Below are 20,285 nucleotides of genomic sequence, written 5' to 3' on the forward strand. Positions count from 1 at the left end.
CCACTGCCTACACTTGACCCCCTAAAGAGGAGCAGGTAAGAGGACCCTCAAGTGCCAGGGAGCACCTGGGAGCTGGAACACATCATACAGTCGCTGCACTGAAGTGCTCACAGCGTCTCCTATATTAGCATACCAAATGGTTTTTGGACTATTAGCCGCGATTAAGATTTCAAATCATTAGCAACCGCTACTTCCATAATCATTTCCATAATCAGCTATGTAAATATAAAAAATATTAAGATGAATGATGTATAAATATAAAACTTCTTGACTCTGATTAAAAAACTATACACAAAGCTTGTATGTTTGTGTGGTTATCTGTATCAAAGGTATCTGATGAAATCATGATTCAGGGCTGATTGTTGAAGTTTGGACAAAAACTGAAAATAACTTGTCTTAACTTGCCAGTCAAGGCAACTTGTTTATCAGGCTTTGAAACGTGCTGTTGCTTACCTAATACAAAGAAAGTATTTCCACAGAACGGGTTCCCTTCAAGGACTTTTAGGAGAAGATTATCATGCTAAACATCACATATCACAAAGTGTATCTGGTCAGACCTTTATCACAACAAATGTCTCAAAGTCCTTCACAGAACCCATATACACAACACCGTCCAAACTACACCACCACTGTCTTGACCCAGGTATACCTATCTAGTGTGGTGTCCCCAGGCATGTTAGGGCCGCTGCAGTGGGATCGAAGGGAACAGATATCCCTTACAGATACAGCAGCTTTCTAAAACGCTGTGGCAGCATCTGCAGCAGCAGCATCTGAGACAGCAGCATCCGCCGGACTGCTGCTTCCCCGCTGGGAGCCTGTCCCCATTACAGAGCGACTCACGCGTTAACCACACACTATTTCATATGTCATTTAGCACATGCTTTCATCAAAATTGCCACTGAAATCTAATTTCAGCTGGGCATCTTGCTCAAGGATCACTGAATGTGATTTGACCAGCCTTGTCCTGATCAGATCAGACCACAATATCAAGTAGTCAAAGGCAGTTTGTGTGTGTGTTTAGAACAAGATATGATTTCATTATAGATATCTTGTGCCAAGGATAAGATGTCTCCACTAGGGTCTCTGTGACTGTTTGACACGTCCTATATAAGATTAGCAAGAACACAGAGTTATAGGCATCAGTAAGCCAACACGCACACACATCTGCAAACGCACACAAACACACGCACACATATACATCTTTACACCACAAACTGGAGTAAACCAGTTCAAGATCCAATGTTTGTTTAAGATGCAGCATTAGACGATGTTTAGTAGTTTCTTTACTGTAAGGCGTGTGTGGGCGCCTGTCTGCTATTCTCTTGAGCATGCTGAATCAAAGACTGCAGTGCTGCAATCAATTACAGATTTACACATTTGGTTTGGATGCATGGGGATTGAATATTAGCAACTTGATACTTTAAGGAAGCACTTCACAATCATAGAGACATTTGATCACCAATCCCAGCAACGCTCAATGAAGACTGTCTCTATAGGGTTTCCGAGCCCTCGATTATCCCAAAGAAGAGATGGGACACAGGGAGAAATCGACCAACTATGAGGTTACCATTCATCATCATCACTTTAAACCCATTGCCTATAGCTCTCTCTCTCTCTCTCTCTCTCTCTCTCTCTCTCTCTCTCTCTCTCTCTCTCTCTCTCTCTCTCTCTCTCTCTCTCTCTCTCTCTCTCTCTCTCTCTCTCTCTCTCTCTCTCTCTCTCTCTCTCTCTCTCTCTCTCTCTCTCTCTCTCTCTCTCTCTCTGGAGGACTGAACCATATGATGTGTTCTGTGTAGGCAGAGGTTGATCTCTTATTCTCTTTGGAGCTCCACAGGGGGTGTCGCTGCCTGCCTGAGGAGGGGAGGGCGGGGGTGGGTGGGAGGGAGGGAGGGAGGGTGGGGGGGTGTTGGGAGGGAGGGAGGCAGAAGGAAAGAGGACGGTAACATAAAGCAAATCTGGCTCGTGTGACTGATGACAGGCTTCCTGGTGTGGAAGAGGACGTTTAGCCTCGGTCAGCGGCTCACAGCTTCAGATCAGGAGCGTAAGCAGAAGCTTACAACACAGAGGTCAGGAGACCTGGGTGTTTGTGCTGGGGTGGAGAAGGTGGTGGTGGAGGATGTAAGATAAGATCAACAGGATGGGCTTGGCATACAGAGCCAGTGCATCTTGCTTTCCTAGTGTGTACTTCCATGTGAAACTGGACAAGAAGAGAGGACGGGATTTGATCATTCAGGAATTGATTATGCTATGACTACCGACCTAGCAGGAAGCTAAGCAGGAAGCTAAGCTGGAGTGGTCAATCCATTGATGGGAGACCAGATGGTGTTAGAGGTGTTGGAAGGCAAGTAGGGATTGCTCATCCCTCTGGTCCATGGAATATCTCCCATACCCTGGGACATTCAACTCAACGGTAAGGGTGCTAACCCCAGTGTCCTGGCCACATTCCCCAAACTGGCTCTTGTACCAATATGGCCCCCTAATCCTCCCCTGGTCTCCATTTGGATTGTATCATTCCTCAGCACTACCCACTATGTTAAGCACAGTAAGTCCCTTCAAAAGCAAATGCACGTTTCCAACGTTTCAACACAAAAGTTGGGTTTGAGGTGAGCTATACGCACATCCATTAGGATGTCCGTAAAGGGTTGGAGACAGACAGTGACGATGGGATAAGCTGTGAGAAAGACACAGAGGGGTACTACTTGCTGGTAAAGTGCTGGTTTGGCCCTGGGATGGGCCCTTAGCTAGTCCGGGGACTGGCCCTGGTTTGGCCCCTTGGTTGACGCAGTAGAGACTGTTTATTTCCTGTTTCTGTCTGTCGTGGAAAAGCAGCCGTCAGCTCCGCCACACCATGTGACGCCGTCATCACCACCACGCGGCACGAGGGGATGGAGGACTATTTTAGCCCTCTCCTTGGCAACAAGCTCCGCCTCTCCCCCGACCAATTGGCGTTCAAATATGACCCACCTCCCCCCTCCTGGCTCCAATACCTGCTCACTGATGTGTAACATAGAAGCGATTCGGTTGTGTGTGTGTGTGTGTGTGTGTGTGTGTGTGTGTGTGTGTGTGTGTGTGTGTTAGACAGACATCACTAAACCCAAAGAACATGAATTAAAGACGATATCTGTTGAATATCCTTTACCAGAAACGGTTATCAGCTGGAATATACCTTAACTAAAGGATGACCTCGTGAAATATTGAAGATGCACTGAAAATGGAGCAGCCTGTCTCTCACAATCGGCCTCTTTTTTTCTCTCTCATTCTCCCGCCAATCTCGCCCCGCCCCTGTTTAACCCTTCTAGCAACTCACTCTGTGTCACACACACACACACACACACACACACACACACACACACACACACACACACACACACACACACACACACACACACACACACACACACACACACACACACACACACACAATTTTCCATGTTCAGGCTATGCAAATGTTAACCTGCTGACACAGGACGTTTTTTTTCCCCCAACATAAATGACTCTCTACTACATAAAGGTCACCTTCATCCAAAGATTGTTCCAGAATATCACACTTCTCAAATCCCATTTCCCTATCTCTCTCCCTCCCTCTCCCACTCTGAAGTATGGTCGCTGTACCTCAGTCTGTCTCTCGGCAGGTTGTTTTCACATCCCAGCCACAGCTGATGCCAAAATAAACGGCGTGTCCACATACACAACAGCACAGGGCCGAAATTAATGACACGTTCTTGGAATACAATTTAAAAAAAAATTAAAATTGGAAACACGGTTACTAAAGAGATAGTTTGGGGTGTGGGGGTTTCAAACCCTAATGAAGACCACGAGATGCCCCCCTTCTCACACGGTCACGAGCAAATTGTCACAGACACACGCTTCAGTTAGATCTGACATGAGTCGTCGTCGCGCAAACATCAACGATGTGGGCGTAGAAAAATACTAATTGATCAGCATATCGGCGACAGCGCGTCGCAACAGCGTTTGTTATCGTGGGCGCATCACATTTTTAAAAGGTTACATTCCCCTGGCTGATTTGAGATATGCCTTCCTTAATGACAAACCCATAGTGTCTCTCTTCTTAACGTGTGGTATTCATATCATATCTCACCTGTTAAGACTCATACAATCCGTTCAGGAATCGCGCCTTGGGGAGGAATCCCATCGACCAGCAGAGAGAAGTGTCTGCAGCATCGCTAGAAAACAGGGAGGAGAGGTGTGGAGGGCGCCTCGACGTCCACCTGGCCCTGGGGTTATGTCGCCACCTGGTGGTGAAGCTTAGTCACTACCCTGTGTTTCATCGGCGAACCAAATCCCAGCACACCACTACTTTTAGATCGGTCCCTCTGGGTTAAACGCATGCTATTAAGTTATTATTGGCTCGTAAGGTTACCTGATGATTTAAGCGTTGACACAACATACATGATCTCAGCTTAATGGAAGGAGATTTACAGGGCAGCCCAAGAATGAAAAAAAAAAACCTTTTTAGGGGTCAGAGGGATTGGTTTTTATTAAATGAGAAGCCGGTGTGTGAATTATGTTGTTTATGTAAAATCATTTAGGATGTTAAATTACAGACAGGAAGATGAATGTCTATGCACATATAATCCATTTGGTTATAATAGACAATAGTCTTGAGTTTGTAAATAATAATAATTATTTTTATTATTATTATGCAAAGTACAAAACTCTCGTAGGGGAAGAAATCAAACTTCCATCAGGTAAATGTCAGTCTCTGAATGAAAAGAAACATTCGGGTCAGTACTGACATCACACAGAGGGGGCGGTGTTGAGGTGATCATTAGCTGTAAACGGCAACAGCTGAGTCTGCAGGTGAGGCTCATGAAGTAAGACTCTAGAGGGTTCTGGAGGTGAGACTTGGGAGTTTGTAGGACTCACACGAAGGACACACATTTCTGTCAAGACACTTCTATGAGGGAACGTGGGACGAATTGATGTACACAAAAGCACAACTTTTAAAACTGTTACATTTATCTACAGCCAAAGTTTGGCGACACAATACATGATGCAGAAGGACATCTTAACCAGAAAGCTTTGAAAGGATAAAAGAATGAAACAACAATGGACGGATGAAACAAGTTCTGTTGTAATATGAAAACATGTCACTTAGTCTGATAAAGGATTTGAATCTTGTAACATAAAATAACGTCCTCTTGATGCAGATTTTTGGCTGTACATTTGGCCGGAAGATGCACTTACTGAATGTTTCCCTGAAACATCAGAGAAAACTTCTGCCAGATGGTTTAAACTTCAAACTGAATCTTTTATGGTAATCTTTATACAAAAAAACAAACCTAGATAAACTACACTGGAAAAAAGTGTGGTTCAACAGCACCGTAATAAACACAAAATAGACAGCATCTGAATGACATATTGACCTGAACAATATGTGGGTTAGTGTACCGATAAGCTAATAAATAGCCTATTTATCCATTAGCCATTAATTCTAGCTAAGAATGAGCAGCCTTTTTAGTGATCAAGAAAAACAGGCATAATGATAGATATACATAAATAGCAAGAAAAACGCTGAAGACATTTCTTATATATCCCTATTTTGATGACTCAAACTGCAAGAATTCAAATAAAAGCATTTTAAAATGTACAATATATACAGCATATCTGAAATAATGGTTATAATGTACATGTAGGGCCAAACTTGATTATATTCATATATAATACCCACTGAGGGTACTTATTAACTCTTTGCGCTGAAACAGCACCTGATTGGATGACAGGCACTCTAAGAAACACCTCTGTAGTTTCAAATAAATCCACGTAACCCAAACACCTTTGGACTTGGGCTCATCAACAGAGAACACAGAAAATGCCCCAATCTTCATTGATCTGTGCCAAACCGTAGTTTGGCACAGATCAATAGGCAAAACCTGGGGATAGAATCATAGTGCATTTGAGTGTGTGCTTTTAATGTATAGTACCTTCTTGCTGACATCTTCTCATTCAGTAACATGATCCAGTTACGGCCTTCTACAACATATATACAGTGCAAGCAATACATTCACAGGGCAGTGGCATTATCATCAACTCATGATGGATATCCACCACAACTTGACAAAAAGAAAGGATAATGTTGTGGTTCCTGGTTCGATTCCCAATGTCCCCAGTCTAACCTGTAGGCCTACTTGAGCAAGATCCACTAAGCCCTACCTGCTCCTTCATCTGAATCCACTGCAAGGCCTTTAGCATCAAGACTAAATAGTAAAACCAGAATATAAAAATGGTTCCTGCTGACGCACACACCAGCAGAGTGAATGGTCATCAGAAAAGTTTTTCTGTAGCCAAATTTGTATTGTTCCGTGCCCTGCGGGAGCGCATGTTCTCTTTAATACGACTGTGGAGCCCGATGTACATGCATGGCTTTGTTAAACTCAGCTCCTGATTGGCTGACTGGGTTTAAAAATGGACACCAGCTGTCTGCCGAGTCATCACTCTGCTGGGTGGCAGTTGTTTTTTTACGAGGCTACCTGGGAGAGACCCAGTTCCAGACAGTCCTCCAAGGAACAAACACACAATCACCCATGAGCCCCTGACGGTTGACAATCGTGAAATACTAAACATTTGAAAGATTTTGTAGAAATAAACAAACTTTGGGATTTAAGGTTGGTGAACTCGGAGCCCACACACAGGATGGTGGGAGAGTTGAACGTGCACGTTAGAGGCTTGTTCAGTTTGCATGTAAAAGGCACTCAAGAGAAAAAAAAAAGTGTTTCTGTGTGGTTGTGTTTTACAGTAGCAAACTGCTTATTCAGTTCTTACCGACCCAACCATTTAGTTGTTTTTATTAAAACTAGGCATATGTTAAAGCAACTATTTATGTGTACTGATCAAGAAGGCCATAGTAGTGCATGAAGTACAGACTTCAATGCTATGCGACAGCTTCAATTAGTGCTTCTTAAAAGGGCAGGTGTCAATCGACCTTTCCATGTTCCGTGCTAATTCCATGTTGGCAACACACACAAAAAAAATTGTTAAAAAACGATGACACTGTTAAAAAAATGTCTAGGCCAAGTAACAAAACCTTGAGAATCATGAGTCTTCTTCGTCGTCGTCGTCGTCTTCGAGGGTGTGAGGTCGGTGGTTGAGGAAAATCTCCTTCTCGAAGGCCACTGGGTGTTCGCTGAGCGAGCACGCCGGTTTGTAGCCGGCCCCGCTGGCTCTGGTCAACACAGCCTCCGCACTGTTGCGTATACCGTAGCTGAAGTAGATGACGAACCCTGAGGGACAGAAAACATTCCCGATGAGACACGGTAACATTCACACGGTTTACCTCTGCAACACCAAGGATGATGTTTGTAGATAATTTTAAGCTGATGGAATTCTGTTTTGAAACTGGCGGGGAAAACCAAAACAGAACAGGAAGAGAATAGATTGTTAATGTGCCAGCCCAATAATGAGATAAATAAACCGATATTTGAACAAAATGGCTACCTAAGACCATCCAGATGGAGAAGCGAAGCCAGGTTCCCTTGTCAAGCTGCATCATCAGATAGATGTTAATAAACATGCTGGCCACTGGGATGAAGGGGAGAAGTGGAACCTGGATCAACAAGAACGGACAAACCAAACAACGATTCAAAATACATCCACTTATTTATCAGAGTTATTCCGATAGAGGAAATGGCAAATAAAAATCATTTTGGTTGTAATGTTCATGGATGGAGACGCTAGTGCCCTCTAGTGGTCAGAAATCGATTCATGCTTCGTTTGAGTTATGTGATGAATTTCTATATTGTGTTAATTCCTCTCCGAAATTGCATTTGTGTTTGAACAAGTAAAAAAATTTGTATAAATAAATTAATAGTTAGTCATTGATCAGTACGTTAAAACAGTGACAAACCGTAAAAGCTAGCTTGGCCTTGCTCTGTGCCTGTTTCCACACTATCAGGGTGATGGTGAGACACAGCAAGAAGATTATGCCCAGCAGCGACAGAGACCATCTGGCGAAACCTCCATGGACGGCAATAACACAGAAGACTAACACCAGAACACCTAGAACGAACACACACACACACACAATATCAATGTAGAGTTCGATAGGATAGCATCGTCTGCTTTTATCAAAAACAGGCCCACACACACACACACACACACACACACACACACACACACACACACACACACACACACACACACACACACACACACACACACACACACACACACACACACACACACACACACACACACAGTACCAGAGGGCTGTATTCGTGACACGAATGAATGGCATGACATGACATGAATAGCCAGGTGTGCGCTTCCTCACCGAGGGTACTGGTGCAGATGTTGACGGTGAAGCCGGACAGCGCGGTGGGCGTGGTGTTGGTGGGGAACAAGAGGTTGCGCAGCGTGAAGCGCTCCTCCGTCCGCGGGAGGAACCCCTCGCTCACCTCGCTCTGGGGGTCCAGCCCCTCCAGCTCGTCCTGCGTGTTCGTCGCCTCGTAGGCCCGGCTGGGCTGCTCCGGTTGATACCTTACACACACACACACACACACACACACACACACACACACACACACACACACACACACACACACACACACACACACACACACACACACACACACACACACACACACACACACACCTTAGACACCCCGCAGGCCCCATTTCACCTCTTCAAGTGGTCACTTGTGCATAAACCTCTTCAAGTGGTCACTTGTGCATAGATATGTACAAGTGACCACTTGAAGAGGTGAATCACTTTTGATCCATTTGCACACGTGCGAGCGTGTGTGTGTGTGTGTGTTAAAGACACCAGGTGTGTGTGTGTGTGTGTGTGTGTGTGTGTGTGTGTGTGTGTGTGTGTGTGTGTGTGTGTGTGTGTGTGTGTGTGTGTGTTGAAGGGTCCACTCACCTGAGCACCAGCACGCAGGCGGCCACCAGTGTGTAGGCCAGCAGAGTTCCTATGGACATGAGGTCCACCAGATCCTTCAGGTCAAACAGGAAGGCCATCACAGCTGGAGCCGGAGCAGAGCAGAGGACCTGGCGTTAGGCACAGAGTCCCTTGACATTCCCTACACAGCCTCATGCAGTCGCCCCCTTCCATCAAACTTAATTAATAGGAGCGATGTTTTGGAAATTCTTCTAACTGTAACTCAACTCAGAATAAACTTGAGGAGTGTATTCTAATAAACGGTAAAAAAAAAATAGTATAACGGAAAAGATGTCTCTGCACAGAGATGTCCCTCAGCACGTCCAGCGCACAAAGTGTGAAGCGCTGACGAGAGCCCCGAACAATGGGCACACTGCAGTGTTAAAGCAGGGAAACGTCCTGGAGGGCACAGCTACAGATAGGGATGCCACTGCTCCCCTCGGCCCATCCCAGGATGCAGCTGGTGGTATAGCTATGGATCATCCATCGTCTCAATTGAGCCAGTGGTGCAAACCGAAAAAAAAAAACACACCCGCAAAATCGACACATTTTGGAGAACAGACAGAAAGAAGACGCCAAACAACACAGCGGATGCCAAACACCGCCGCCTCTCCTCCTCCATGACCACCACTGCCCCCCCCCCCCGCCCGTCCACCAGAGGGCGCCGTGCATGGCCCACCTACCAGACATGACGCCGGCGGCCATTGTGGAGATCAGGGGCGTCTTGCGCTCGCTGACGCGGGCCAGGAAGGAGAAGAGCAGGCCGTCTCGAGCCATGGCATAGATAATACGAGGCAGAGGGAACATGGAGCCAAGGAGACTACGCCCAAGGAAGGAAGGAAGGAAGGAAGGAAGAAGGAAGGAGGGAAAGAAGGAAGGAGTAAGGAGATGTAGATGTTGTGTGTATGTACCACCTCTGGCCACCCGCGCCACGCCACAACGACGGCCCTAAACTCACGCCTGGGAAGTAAGAGTCCTGACAAAACTTGGTGTGTTTCTGTGTACACACACACACACGCACGCACACACACTGTGAGCGTTTTTGTCAGAACGGCGGTTTAAATATACTCAATGCCGTTGTATTTTAATCTACTATGTAAATGAAGGGCTAAGGTAAATTTAATAATGTGCTGTTTTTTTATTGGAATTAATTAAATGAATTTAATTGTGATTGGAAATATTTTATGATGATTAAAAAGTACGGGCATTAACATACATTTCCAATAAATCTCTTCGGATTTGTATTATTATTGAATTGGATTGTAGGGTCATAGATTCCCACTTATATGTACAATAAATGCCACATAAATGTATCCCACGTGTATAGGAACAGGATCTGTGTGTGAGAGCTGAGGGCAGAGGGTTGAACTCTTCAGTGTGGTGGGAAAGAGAGCTGCCCTCATTAAAAGAGTTAGGGGGGAGGAGGTGCAGGCGTGTTGAGACAATGCAGAAGCTAGTTAGCGTTAGCCATTCACAGTTAGCATAAGCCGTTAGCATTATCAGGTAGAATTACCTGTTCGAATTAGCCATTAGCATTAGCACGTTCAGGGCTCACCTGCCACGATGCCGGAAGCTATGGTGGCGATGAGGGGGGTTTTGGTCCGGCTGCTGATCTGGGCCAGACCCTTGAAGAGCAGACCGTCCTGGGCCATAGCCCAGATCACCCTAGGCATGGGGAACATGGAGCCCAGCAGACTGGAGGGGTGAGGGGAGAGAGAGAGGGAGGGAGGCGGGGAATAGAGAGAGTGAAAGGTAGAGGGCAGAGAGGTGAACGAGAGACAGGGGGAGAGAGAGAGCGTAAGAGAGAGAAGCATGCCGCCATGCAGGTGATGTCACACCGTCAGAAGGGGAGGACACAGCAAGTGGGATGAACTTGGTCAAGTCTTACAAATCAGCACTTCAGTACGCATCGTCATTTACAAAGCATTAATTCAAGAGTTAAGGAGCGATTTAGCCGTTTTAGCTTGTTATGCATGTTTGTTATTTCATGTCTCGTGCGTGTGCGATGTCATGTTGGCCGGTCTGAGAAATTCCTCTTTATTATTGACTCACAAATGTTGACTTAACAACGCTACAGGGGCAGTTTAACCTTTTCGTTTAGGTAAAGAGAGTCATTAATTTCTTCATATGTCGAATAATATATTATTTAAATGACACAGGTTTGACAAGATAAACATCAATTAATAGTGTAGATAGTATGATGATATATAATTGTCATATTTAATTTCTATACTTTATCTATCAATTTTTTATTATCTATCAAAAAATGACACAGGTTTTGACAAATCGTAGTAAATTAATATTAATTAAATATTGTACCACATTCACAGGAATTTAAAACAATGGTATGAATCATGGCTGCTTACTAGGGGTGAACATTTGTATCACAATATTGGGAATTTTAGCTTCCACAATCATTTTTTTATGAGGAAAACGTAAACCGGAAAATCTGAGTTGACCCTGACGGACCTGCAGAACCCGATCAACACCATTTAACTCACACGTTCAACCACACCACAGACCGCCCAAGAAATCATAACATCGTATCTCACTTTTCAACAGAATCCCAAACTCAACAGGATCCCGTTGAAACAACAGTCCCCGCGAGGCCCCTGCTGATCGGGGGCCCCTCACTGCTCACCTGGTGGACAGGGCACACAGGGATCCGATGGCGACGGCATAGTTGGCGCCCGCCCAGCCCACGTAGGAGAAGGCCACGGGCAGCGGGCTGCTCTCGTCCAGCAGGTAGTAGGGCATCATGAGCGTGAGCGCCGCCGACACGCAGAAGTACGTCACGAAGCAGATGAGCAGGGAGGCCACGATGCCGATGGGGATGGCCCTCTGGGGGTTCTTCACCTCCTCCCCTGAGGAGGGATAGATACACGGTATGTGTTATCCCACTCTTGACTGAAAATTCTAATTTTCCATGCCAAAGTGGCCCATTAAGAAGAGAGCGAGAGAGAGCGAGAGCGAGAGAGGCACTCTCTTTGGATCACACACTGAGCCATAGGCAATGTGTTTAAGATGATGATGATGACAACTAGTAACCTCATAGTTAGTTAGTCAATTTCTCTCTGTATCTCGTTTCTTCTTTGGGAAAAGCGGTCAATGGTCAATGAAAGTCTTCAGTGACCATTGCTGGGATTGGTGTTCAAATGTCTGTATGACCATGTGAAGTGCTTCCTTAAAGTATCAACTTGCTAATATTCAATCCCCATGCACCCAAAACTGAATTTCTACTCTGCATTACACACATGTTCCTGGTATCACCAATGGAAGGTGGATTTGCATATGAAACGCGGCCTGTCAAGACGTGTGCACGCATTCCTGCCCCGGGTGCGCCGCATCGCCACCTCACCTGTGGTGGCGATGCAGTCGAAGCCGATGAAGGCGTAGAAGCAGGTAGCGGCGCCGGACAGGACCCCGGAGAACCCAAAGGGCATGAAGCCCCCCTGGCCCAGGCTCTCCTTCAATGGCAGCAAGTCAGACACGCTGAGAGACAAGAGGAGATGGCCCGGGTTTAATGAGAACTGGTGGTGGAAAATGTACTACTTTGTTATCCTACCCCCTATAATAATAGTTGTGTCCCACACCAATGAATACAGACATGATATGGAAACACTGTGATATTATTATGACAGGGAAAGAGAGATGGAAAGAGGGGGAAAGGGGGAGAGGGAAAAATAGATTGAGAGAGGGAAATGAGAGTGAGTGAGTGAGTGAGTGAGTTTCCTACTTGAGACTGGCGGTCATGCTGCTGTTGAGGACCTCATGGGGGTCCACGTGCCAGTTCTTCAGGGACCCCTTGACCAGACCAGAGATGACCACGAACAGCAGCACCAGCACGTTCACACAGGTGAACACCTTGGTCACCATTGCCGACTCCTTCACTCCAAACGCCAGCAGTCCTGCATATCAGAAAAAGCGTTACATTGCATAACATTATAAATAAATAATTGAAGAATACTAACGTATACTTCCGGACAGTATCCAGTGTGTACAGAGGTGAATATGGCCATAATATAACGGACAATGTATTTACTGTATATGCAGCACTATGAAATGGAATGCAATGGTATAATATAGATATACAACACAAAATATACTTTAGTCATTACCGTTACCGTTTAGTCATTTCGACCACACTTCGACAGTCAACATTGAACAATGTCTTTGCTGATCATTGAGGAGCAGGTAGGGGTTATGGGGAATCTTTAGTCATCTGACAGGATGACATTGGATAGACTGCAGGCATTAAGGTTTAAACACAGAACCCTTCGGCTGGGAATTAATTATTAACAGAGACTATCCTGGTCCTAGCCCTCATTATAGAAATAAGTGATCATATTAGTGATGAAAGAACATGTTTTATTCCAATATTTCTAATAGACCTTACATCCTTGTGTGCGTTTCCCACCTGTGAGGATGACGATGATGAACACAGCGAAGATGTCTGGGTAATCGGCCAGGACCCCTGGGGCGTTCATCGGCATGTAGAACTTGCAGAATTCCCCGATGTGTCGGCCAATCAGCCCGTCGAACGTGGCGCTCCATGCTCTGGCCACGCTAGAAGTTCCTGCGGAAAAACAACAACATAAGAAGCGTTAAATATCCTGTCTGGGGTATCAACAGATATCCCAATACCAACAGTTTTCTTTTTCTTTCTAATGGAAAAAATGTAAAACAGCATTTGTCGTGAGCACAATATGAATACAGACGGATTTATCGTAAGCAAAAACAGATTATGTTTCATACTACTGAGAGAAAGTACAACTTCAGCCAATCAGAAAACAGCTACGGCAATAACACCAATTTCACGAAAGGTAGGGCTGGTCGTATGGGGTTCCACTCTCAGAGCAGAGACTTACCGATGATGTAGGACAAGATGAGGTTCCATCCTGTGATGAAGGCCCAGAGCTCCCCGACCGTCACGTAGCTGTAGAGGTAGGCGGAGCCCGTCTTGGGGACACGAGCGCCGAACTCGGCGTAGCACAAGCCAGCCAGGACAGATGCCATGGCGGCGATGAGGAAGGACAGGACGATGGCTGGTCCCGAGTTGTCTCGTGCCACGGCGCCCGCCAGCACGTAGACGCCGGCACCCAGCGTACTGCCCACGCCCAGGGCCACCAGGTCGAAGGTGTTGAGGCATCGTGCCAGACGGGAGTCCTCGGCGTTGCAGTCCACCACCTTGACTCTCAGGAGCTGCTTGCCGATGCCCCTCAATGCGGCCAGAAGCATCTTGGTACTCACTCTCTTCCTCTTCCTGTAAAACACTGCAGAGCAAGATCCCCTTTGAAACAAAGATCTTACTGAAGTCTTTGGGAATTGCAAAGTATTTGTGAGTTCCGATTCCGAGGTCGAGTTCCGAGGTCTTCGCGAGATCGAAGTCTCTGTGAGTTCCGAAGCCTTCTCAAGTTTCAAAGTACCTGGGCGTTCCGAAGTATTTGGGGCTGCCTCAGTCTGAAGAGAGTTCCAAAGAATTTGACAGTTCTGAAGTCTTTATGTGCTTCCCAAGATCTGACAGGTGACCCAGCAAGGGCAAGATCCCCTAGAAGCAGACCAAGATCTACACAAGGACCCAGGTCTTAGGGAGCTCCAAGTTCTTTGCGAGGACACTGCGAGAGCAAGGTGTGATCCTTCACACCCTTCCTTAAGGATTCTTTAAGGATTTGCGTCTATAAAAACAAGACAAGAAAATGAATAAAACAGGAATATTGGCTTATCACCCGTGGAAGAGCAGACAGATAGGTTCACGTTGTCAACGCTATTTATTTTAGTTTTGCTATTATAGGACATTGTGCTGGAGGGGGCGGGAGGAACACCCGCAGTCCTCCCGCTGTTAAACACACACAGGCTCTCAGGTATTAAACAAGACGGCACGTAATCGGCAACTGACTTAATCTTTAGTTTAACCATAAATGAGGCCAACAAATTAGCATATATATATATATATATATATATATATATATATATATATATATATATATCTAAGCATATTCATTTGACGAGCAGCTGGTAGATGCTAGACAATACCTTCTAAAAAAAGATGACGCAAGATATGAATTGTTGATTTATTAAAGTGCACTATAAAGTGCACTATAAAACTGATATTATAATGGTAATACATGGAACACATAAATTCAGAATACTTTATGTGGGAATTTTTGTGCTCAAGACTGAACAATAACCGAGCATATATAAAATAAACATATAAACAAACAATACAGACAAAGACAATGATAGTCTGTATTTCCGTGGTTATATTTTCCAAGTCTGTAATAATATTGAAAATGTATTTGACCATACACACCATCAAAAACTCATAAACTCATAAATAAATATGCTGTTCAAATGGTGCATTAAAAAAATACATGTCATAAAAGATTGTACTGGTTGAAGTCTCACAGGTACTCAAATAACTTTGAGCAAACACACTGTGTATTTATAGAACATCAAACAAACGGTCTCAGGCTATGTACTCACACTTATGTACTGTTCCCTGCTCAACTAGAGACAATTCCTCGTTCTCCCTCTGTGTGTGTACGAGCCCTCGCTGTTCGGTCCACCAGCGTTCCTCCTACACTAATGCGGTGTGAACGTGAGTGAGGATGTTGTAGAGGGCGAGGGCCGAGTCTAGCGGCAAGGGGGGGGGGGTCTGACACAGGGTTAAAAAAGGACCCTGGGAGGCATGTTACCCTGCTAACAAATAGCAGGCTGACACCTCACATGGTCACATGGTGTAGGAACCGGCAGCAACTACGCCAGCCTGGGTCACTGCCAGACATATGTTCCACATACACACGGTAGCATACACACAAACAGCTTCACAATGAGGGTGGTTTGGCTTTTACTAGTACAGTAAAACTAATTGCACCGGCATTGGTTATTATGTGATGTTCTGGCAAATGAAAAATTATTGCCAATTAATCCCAACAGACGCCAGGGCGGACAAAGTGAAAGTGTGATGGATTTGCAAAACAGAGTCCCCCTTAGGAGGCAACGTTAACATTCCACTTTCACTCCAACTCAATAGTCATCACCTTTCTCATGATCAGAAGAAAACAGTACAAAAGCTAGCATAGCTATCATAGCATGGCTGCCGTTCAAGTTTCTGATTGCAAGATTGTGATTTGCAAGAATCACACTGGTCTGGCTGGGTGTTTGACTAATTAGCAAGCCAGTTTGAAAAATGTTGCACCATACCCACACATCCACATTCCAGAGACCAGTAAGTATCTCCATCCCAACCAATGATACAAACTCCTTTGTATGGTAGGGCTGCTCTATTATGGAAAAAAATCATGATCACGATTATTTTTGAGTTTTAAAACATGATGCATTTATTCATAATTTCTCTCCAAAAAAAAACACTTTGTAAATGAGAACTTTGAAATTTCCCCTTAAAAATATACACAAAATGGTCAAATAGAAAATAAAGTCCAGATATGAATCCAGCTGTTCTGCAATTTCTATAAATAAATAAAAAAATGAAATTGTTTCAACTCGATTATATTAGTTTGGTGATTGTTTCACTCTGAAATCAAAATCGTGACCAAAATTTGATTAATCGCCCAGCCCTATTGTATGGATAACAAACTCAACTCTGACAAAAGCTGTAGATATAGCTGTGTATAGTATTTTATACAACCCAGTAGAGTGGTCCTTGTCAAGGACAACTGTCTGTCCTTATCGCACCATGGCTGTTTTGGTCAGCCGTGTTTGGGGAGCCTGTATCTCCTCCCCCAGAGGAGGTTTCACCAGGCTGGGAAGTATGGTACACCTCTTCAAGAACAAAACAGAAACTTCAAGGTTTCTTCCTTGATAATTAAAAGGGTCTGTTGATACGATTTGAGAGCTAAATTCTAGCTTATTTGTTTTGTAATGTAATAGCCACACATGAAATGTCAGATGATCAGTTTCCAGTTGACTGAGCAATCAGGACATATCTTGCCTTATTGGTTCAGGTAATTTATCTTGCCAGCTTATCACAGGTGTGCAAAATGCAACACTTCTCCATGGCAGAGAAACAGAGCGCGGGAGGGAGCAGAGATGGCGGGAGCAGAGATGGAGTGGAACTGTTTTGTGTTGGTTTTAAGTCCTTTCTTCCACGTTTTTCTGCTCTCACTTCTTTACAATTCTCGAATCTTAGCAACTGCACCTCCAAGGGCGTTGTTCCCTTCCCCCTTTGGGGGGCTAGGGTAAGGGGGGTGTCGTGGACAGGGCTGCCCTTTGAGACTGTAACTGTAGTTTAGGGCTATACAAATCAACTTGACTTGATTTAGGGCTATACAAATCAACTTGACTTGACCCCCAGACTCAACCAGCAGTCAACGGTCCACACTCGCAGAGCTCTGTGTTCACCTCTGCTTGCCAAGATCTAGACGGTGCGCCTTGCCAAGGGTAAAGACTCGGGTGACTTTTGGTTCTGTGTTTAATACCATGACACGAGGTCACATCGGAACACAACAGCCTTGGGGCGTTGGGTAACTGGGAAATATTCTCCCCCCACCACCCCCACCCCTTTTTTTGGATCAAACAGAGAGGGCTTCAAGCGTGACACGCAAGGGTGCTAAAATAGCTGGGTGGGCTGGGTCGATGCCTGCCCCCCTCTCCTCCAATCAAAACGCCCGTTTGTCACTTGTGACAAAAAGGCTTGGTGGGAATAGATAGGCGATGAACTTGGAATACCACCCCACTGATCTCAGGCAGGGGTCTGCCAGAGTGTTTCATGACATTACATGGTAACCCAAAATGGTCAATAACAGATGACTCATGCAATAGCACGTGTTTAACTCACAGAGGTCAATTTGAGTCCATATTAACATCTTATCCTAAGTTTTTAACTTTTAACTTTGTGCATTTATATCAAGATTGGGCCCAGGAACAATCCATAGCACAATATGTAACTCACTATATCACTTCTAAAACAAGTCATTTTAGGGGTTATTTTTTCCTTTAAGGGCAGATAGGGGTTAGGGCATTGTAGTTTAAGGATTCATACAGGTTAGGCTGTATACAGTGGGTTAACCAACCCAGTACCTTTCGGCTGGCTGTCAAACACCCTAACCACTATCCGGCCTCCTTTATGTGGCATTATCAGCTTAGTAAATATGTGGGAAATGTTCCATATATGCTGCATTGTTGTACTCAAAAGGTTAGCGGCAAAGACAAAGACCATGTTTAGTCTGGCATTTCGCCAGAAGGATGGGAAGGATAGAAATACACACTGTGCTCAGCAGGAAGCCATGGACATACAGACCTCAATGTGCTGTTGATTTAATCTCGTGGGGGGGGGGGGGGGGATATTTGAGTTACTTGAGGGGGCACACACACACACACACACACACACACACACACACACACACACACACACACACACACACACACACACACACACACACACACACACACACACACACAGCAGTCCAAAAAAACACGACGTGTTTTAATATAAATGTCAGGTACTACATGATGAGCGTTTTAGAATGATGAAGTGTTCATAAGAAGAGGCGATATTAAAGCACGAATCCTATAACAAATTAGATTTGCCTGGGATGGTTTAATTACTATTATAACTTAACTTTTTCATTATATTTAAACATACTGTGGCTATGTTCAATTTTTTCCATTTGACATGCAAGTTGACTTACTACTTAAAAGATGTTGACTTATATGTAATAGCAAACGCTTCTAAAATAAATAAGCACCAGGCTGTTTGGAACGCATCTTTCGTTGTGGTTATGGAGGGTCGACGATAAGACAGCGACGGCGGTGGGAGGTCGCCCACAAAAGGCAACGTCTCGCACCCCTTGGCGAAATTAGTCTCACACTTTGAGTCATGGATTAAATGTCGCTAAAAAGTTACGAATGGGTCACTAGAAGCAGGAGTAGTGCTTCCTTAAGGAAACTCGTGGGAAAGCGTGATTGCATCAGCAAACCATGTGCCGTTTTGGTCGTCAGTGCGCGGCTGCGCGCCCTTGGCGCGTATGTGTGGCTAAAAGGCTGAGAGAGGATCTGAGTTGTAGCGTTATCCTGGTTTAGAGCAACGCGATTTCCGGTCTCTTACTACCTACGAGCTTTGCCGGTTAATAATCTCTGGAACGCGGAAAATAAGGACAAGAATAAGAACAAAAAGGAGATAAATATGGAGTTCTGTCAAATAATACCACACAGCAATATCAATAACATGCACCGGACACGGATATCATCCTATCGGATGACCCGCCCTCTTGCTCGCCCCTCGCTGCTAAACCCATGTAACTAAGTCCCGCCCTCTTTCTAGCCCATAACGCTTAGTTGAATCATCCTGGTCCGCGATGATTCAAATCGCAAAAAGTGGGAATCGATTCAAACTGGAAACACATTCCAGTGTCTTACCCGCTTAAAGCATTGAAAGCAGACCGGTGTTCCACTGGATGATTTGTTGCCTACCTTCGTCAAATCAAATGACTCCAGCGGTTGTCCGCCTTGGGCGCGGTGTAACTTGTGTCTTTTGACACGCTGCTAGAATTAGGGAGCAGTGTGTAGCTCCACCCGACTGAGGTCTATCCATTCCAACTGAAGTTTTTTAACGAGGACGAGGAGTCACTGATATAACTTGTAAAGATAGTTTTCCACCGGCAGACGGCAGTGTCTACCAGCATGTGGTGAGTTACCGTCTTGAATGCCTTCTGGAAGAGGCAGGCAACCCCCTGTCCTGAGCCAATCCTTATCCGACCTACTGGTTCTTCTTAAACCCTTAATTTAGGAGCCCCCTCAATAACGAAGGGAATGTCGGGCCAACTCTACCATGCCGCCCACCAACGACTTCCTCACAAATCAGACAGCAGGATTAGTGTTGAATAACCTAATGAGTAGTAGGCCTACATTTGGAAGGGCTGAAATGGATAAGTCGATGTAATTGGCCTTTTACTGCCTTGCGAATTATACTTTAAAATTGAATCAGATGTGGTTGAACATAATGGGAATTACATTTGTGACGGCTATACAATATGAGGGTTATATCGTGGTTCAGGTGGAGGAGAGTGACGATTTATTGTGGCACTTTCACGTTCGCTTCACTCTCCTCTCCTAAACCCACTCCCACTTTGCGGGTCAGACTCACTGACTGCACCAAAGTAACCAATTTCAGCTCCGGGCCGGGTTCAGATAATCAAGCTTAAAACCTTGAGGGCAAAACTATCTCAGGATTTGGGTCAACGAGTTTTTAAGGTTTTCGAAGTTTATTGGAGCATGCTTCACCTCCACCAAGGTACAACAGCCGTTTGACGAAGCACCCGAATGAAGAGGCTCGTTGGTTAACAATGGAACAGTCATAAGAACAAGACTATCATCCTGCAGCTTTATTGAGTCAATAATTAACTTAGTCCTTTATTCCCTGTATGAT

The 20,285-nt window shown here is 45.0% G+C and overlaps 1 protein-coding gene across 6 annotated transcripts; it reads right to left on the reverse strand.

The window, feature by feature from the left end:
* Positions 1-4,524: 4,524 nt before the first annotated feature.
* On the reverse strand, positions 4,525-19,462 carry LOC311342216 (high affinity cationic amino acid transporter 1-like). Of its 6 annotated transcripts, XM_084467033.1 has the most exons (13): positions 15,383-15,703; positions 14,326-14,574; positions 13,768-14,172; positions 13,317-13,475; positions 12,636-12,807; positions 12,258-12,391; positions 11,541-11,763; positions 10,455-10,594; positions 8,882-8,984; positions 8,291-8,496; positions 7,865-8,016; positions 7,456-7,564; positions 4,525-7,241 (listed from the first exon to the last, which is right to left on the reverse strand). In XM_084467033.1, the coding sequence occupies exons 3-13, from the start codon at positions 14,135-14,137 to the stop codon at positions 7,054-7,056; spliced, it is 1,956 nt and encodes a 651-aa protein (XP_084323159.1). In that variant the 5' UTR covers positions 14,138-14,172; positions 14,326-14,574; positions 15,383-15,703; the 3' UTR covers positions 4,525-7,053. The 6 variants fall into 6 exon arrangements, with proteins under 6 accessions (XP_084323159.1, XP_084323157.1, XP_084323160.1 ...); XM_084467031.1 differs by lacking the exon at positions 15,383-15,703 and adding an exon at positions 19,331-19,462 and having other exon boundaries at positions 13,768-14,574; XM_084467034.1 differs by lacking the exons at positions 14,326-14,574; positions 15,383-15,703 and adding an exon at positions 19,331-19,456.
* Between the last annotated feature and the right edge of the window lie 823 nt (positions 19,463-20,285).

Source organism: Micromesistius poutassou (assembly GCF_964030765.1).
Source record: "Micromesistius poutassou genome assembly, chromosome: 4".
In the NCBI taxonomy this organism is placed as follows: Eukaryota; Metazoa; Chordata; class Actinopteri; order Gadiformes; family Gadidae; genus Micromesistius; species Micromesistius poutassou.